At 35.6% G+C, this 4465-nt stretch overlaps 1 protein-coding gene across 1 annotated transcript in view; it reads left to right on the top strand.

Moving 5' to 3' along the window:
• Positions 1-2084: 2084 nt before the first annotated feature.
• The window catches only part of LOC106461444 (tachykinin-like peptides receptor 99D), a 40196-nt gene continuing 37815 nt past the window's right edge, over positions 2085-4465 (top strand). Inside the window, exon 1 of the mRNA XM_013921266.2 lies at positions 2085-2834. Within this exon, the coding sequence (XP_013776720.2) occupies positions 2088-2834 (747 nt within the window). The 5' untranslated portion in view covers positions 2085-2087. The remainder of the gene's footprint in view (positions 2835-4465) is intronic.

The following is a 4465-nucleotide window of genomic DNA, read 5'->3' as shown; positions in this document are numbered from 1 at the left end:
CCTTTTTTGCTGCTTAGTTTGTGAGATTCGGATATGTGCGCACTGGGTGTGATATAACTATCTTATTGCTAACGTCGCCTTCTTTGATAACTTTTTGGTAAATAAACATGTTTGTTGTCGTTATTTTTTGTGTATTCACTATATTGTATTGAACAAAATGGTTATGCGTCCCGCGCTTGTCATTCTCTCAATTATCTGGCCCGCTGTGAAAAAAGTTTGGTGACCCCTGGACTAGAGAAAAGGCAGTTAGTTAGTTTTGGAATTTGAGTAAAGGTGCTCGAGAGCTATCTGCGATAGCCGTCCCTAGTATAAATGTGATAAACTAGAGACAAGACGACTAGTCAACACCACTCACCGCCAACTCTTAGGCTGCTCTTTTACCAACAAAAAGACTGTCACATTATAACGTCCTCTCAGCCTGAAAGCCCGTCACCTGCGAATTTCGAGTCGAGGTTTTTTAATCATCAGGTCATGCCAGGTTTGGGAAACAGAAGACAGAACCGAAATGCCATTTTTACACATCTTTGATTTTGAGCCGCACTCTAGAAATTCTCTAAACTGTATCGTGTTTATAAAATGTCTGAATGTGATTTGAATTCAATATCTTACATTTGTGGGTAAATTTAAGGCGATAAAATGGACTGCTGTAAAAAATTAATACTTTTAAGAAAATTAAGGTATTTACTTGCCGCTCCCGGTGACTCAGTGGTAAGTTTATTAAAATCTGGTTTTCGATACCGCGTTGGGTAGAGCACGTTTTGGTTTTGTGCTTAATAACAAAAAAATAAAATAAACAAATGTACTTGCAAAAGTATGCTTCCATTGGTTTTTTGTAAAATATTTTGTAGCTTTATGTATCTGACACAATTTTACGATATTTATTTATAGCTCGGCATGGCCAGGTGGTTAAGGCATTCGACTCGTAATCTGTGGGTCGCGGTTTTGAATCCCCGTCTCTCCAAACAGCCGTGGGGGCGTTATAATGTGACGGTCAATCTCACTATTCGTTGGTAAAAGAGTAGCCCAAGAGTTGGCAGTGGGTGGTGATGACTAGCTGCCTTCCCTCTAGTCATACATTGCAAAATTAGGGACGGCTAACGCAGATAGCCCTCTTGTAGCTTTGCGCGAAATTCAAAAACAATTTATATATATATTGACTTTTCACTGAAACCAAAACCAACTTTATTCTGAGGATTTTACTGTTTCTTATATGCTACGAATACTGTAAGCTACATTTTTTAGGATACCAGTATATTAAAGATTTACGCTTTTATAAAATCAGAAACTATTTTTAAAAAATCTTTCTTGTTTGATCATGACTGTTTTAGTTGATGTAATTGTTGTTTTTTAGCGCGAAACTACACAATGGGCTATCTGCGCTCTGTCCACCGCGAAGAATCGAACACTGAATTTTATCGTAGTGAGTCCGTAAACTTATCGCTAATCCACCAGTGGGCTAGTTAATGTCAAGAATGTCTTCTATTGAAATATTGAAGACACATAAATCAACAATTGATAATTGTTGAAGCTGTAGTTATACGGGAAACATAAGTTACATAACTGAGTGTCATTCATAAACTAGACCATAACAAATTTTCCTCACGTATCTCTAGCGATCACTTTTCCAGTAAAAGAAAGGTGCTTCAGGGACTTGGGCCATTTCTTTTCTTTGTTTAATAAATTTCCATTTTTTTATTATCATGTTAAACTTGTAGGTTCATAGTTACCACAACATCATATGTCTCACATGACTGCGGTATTTGGTGAATTTGAGTTTAGTGACGTCAGTTTTCCGTTACCTCCACGGCGGTGCGCATTTGACTGTCTTTTGTCAATACTTTGGTAAACGTGGGCTGCTGTTGCCGTTTCATACATCCGTCTTTCAGTCAAGCTGGACTTAGCTTCTCACGTCGAGCTGACTCACGCTGTAACGCTCTGTTCAACTGAATCCAAGGTTTTTGAAACTTTATCAGTAGCAGTAAGGACTTGAAAACAATATATATATTCATAGCATACTACTGTTCATGATTGCAGTGCTTGAGATGGAAAACAGACTTCATCCAGTAACTTCTCAAGACAATGAATTTATGAATGATTTGAACAATAAGAGTAGTTCTGCGACTCCTGATAACTTCACTCATGTGGAAGACGATTTGTACGAAGTTCCAGTTGGTATAATTGTCCTCTTGTCCACGTGCTATGGGTCGATTTCTCTCGTGGCCGTTGTTGGCAACTTCTGTGTTCTATGGATCGTCGCTACAAGTCGTCGAATGCAGACTGTCACAAACTTTTTCATTGCTAATCTAGCCTGTGCTGACATCATTATTGGACTTTTCTCTATCCCTTTTCAGTTCCAAGCTGCTTTACTTCAACGATGGGTATTGCCCAATTTCATGTGCGCCTTCTGCCCATTTGTGCAGGTTTTGTCCGTGAACGTAAGTATTTTCACTCTTACGTCCATTGCTCTTGATCGTTATCGAGCTGTAATGTTCCCGCTAAAAGCCCGAACCTCCAATCTTCGGGCAAAAGTTGTCGTGCTCAGTATCTGGGCTTTTTCTGCTGGCCTGGGAATCCCCAGTGCCGTAGCTCTCCGTGTAATTTTGAAATACGACCCTGCCACTGGAAAAAATTCAAAACCTTTCTGTAAAAATTCTGAAATTTCACCCTTGATATGGAGAATGTACAACCATATTCTTGTGTCTCTCCAGTACTTTGTTCCTCTGTTTATTATCAGCTACGCTTACATTCGAATGAGTATAAGACTAAGGCAGAACCAGACTCCAGGAAATGCTCAGGGACAACGAGATGAAAACATTCTTCGAAATAGAAAAAAGGTATCTATCTATCTATCTGTCTAACAAAATAAAATAATTCATTTTCATAGCAGTATAGTATTCAATTAACTTATTTTTTATTACAATTATATATCTAGTATAAATTCATTTCGTAATTAGCAGATAAATACTTCATTTAGCGATAAAACATATTACAATTAAGGTCATCATTTATGTAAACTTATACAAAACAAAAATATTAATGTACACGATGAAATTATTTTGCTAATCATCCCGAATTTAGAGATTTTCTTATTAATGATTTGGTGATTTAAAATGATTTGATAAAGTGAAGTATCACTTTCGTTGTTATTATATTAACACACACACATATATATATGCAGAGACGCACATTTACCCATCAAAACGAGAAAAAAGTAAGACTTAAGAGGTTTTGAATAACATTACTAAGAGCATCACACTTTCATTTAAATTGTTAACACTTCTTTCTTCACACCAATTCTAATAGTACTTTGTGGTAATAATTTGATAACAATTATAATGAATTGCATTGCTTCAAAAAAGTATATTGCTGGCGATGATGTATTAAAATAAATAAACAAAACTTAGATAAATAAACTGCTTTACATGATAAATAAAGCTAATTTAATAAATAATAATTATATGTTACGAAGAGGTGCAGAAATATTTGAATGCGTTTTCTGAAAAAAAAAATATCTTTCAAATGCTAAAAAGTGAAGATGTGAACAATATAAATAACCGTATTAACTAACAGGTATAGAGAAATCAATAAGAAAAAATACAAGCCGTTTCGATCGTGTCTCACAGACATGGATATCATTAACCCCCAATAGCGCTTCACATAACACCTTCTTCATCTCCGGACTAACCTCATGATTTATGACTTTATCTTGGAGTAAACACCTCCATGAATTACTTTCAAATGGGGATTCCTGTCAAACCGGGCTTTAAGTCTTGAATTGTTTCTACACGTTTGGTTAAATAGAGCTCATCTACATGCAAAGTTCACTGAAAAAGGAAAAAGTTCAATTTGATTTAAAGCTCTTTTTGGTCCACATTATTTGTAAATACATGTTTTAGGAAGCAAGAAAAACTGTTCCATCAATAAGTGCTGAGGCAGTTTCGCTACACACGTAATTTTCGTTAGACAGAACTGAGTGTAAGTACATTTCATCCAGTGTATGCAATGTACCTTAACAATATCGTCCAGTGAATATCTTATTCATTTTGATCCTATTTGGTGTGAACATAGAATGTCAACTTAGAATAGATTATTTTTGGTATATATTTACATCAAAGCAAGCAGTACCAAGCAATTAATCAATGAATTAACAACTTATTTACTCTTTACTGTTATTGCTTTCGGTAATAAAAAATAATTAGTATTATTTCTTCTTACTTCCTCTTCTAACTGTAGCAAAGCGTCAGCTGGTCAGTCATACCTAAATTTCGCGTGGGGATATGGGTTCCAAAAGGTCAGTTCTTGCCTCGTGAAAACAAACTGTAACATCACTGTTCCCACAGATGCTAGAATAAGGCATCATAAAATTAAACACATTGATTATTGTGCGCATCATCTTAAGATTTCAGTTAAGTATCAATATTTCTATTTTGTATGTGCTATTGCCTTTACACTTTATTTATGTACC

The sequence above is a fragment of the Limulus polyphemus genome, unplaced genomic scaffold (assembly GCF_000517525.1).
Source record: "Limulus polyphemus unplaced genomic scaffold, Limulus_polyphemus-2.1.2 Scaffold961, whole genome shotgun sequence".
Classification (NCBI taxonomy): domain Eukaryota; kingdom Metazoa; phylum Arthropoda; class Merostomata; order Xiphosura; family Limulidae; genus Limulus; species Limulus polyphemus.
This window is presented reverse-complemented; position numbering and strand designations above follow the sequence as displayed.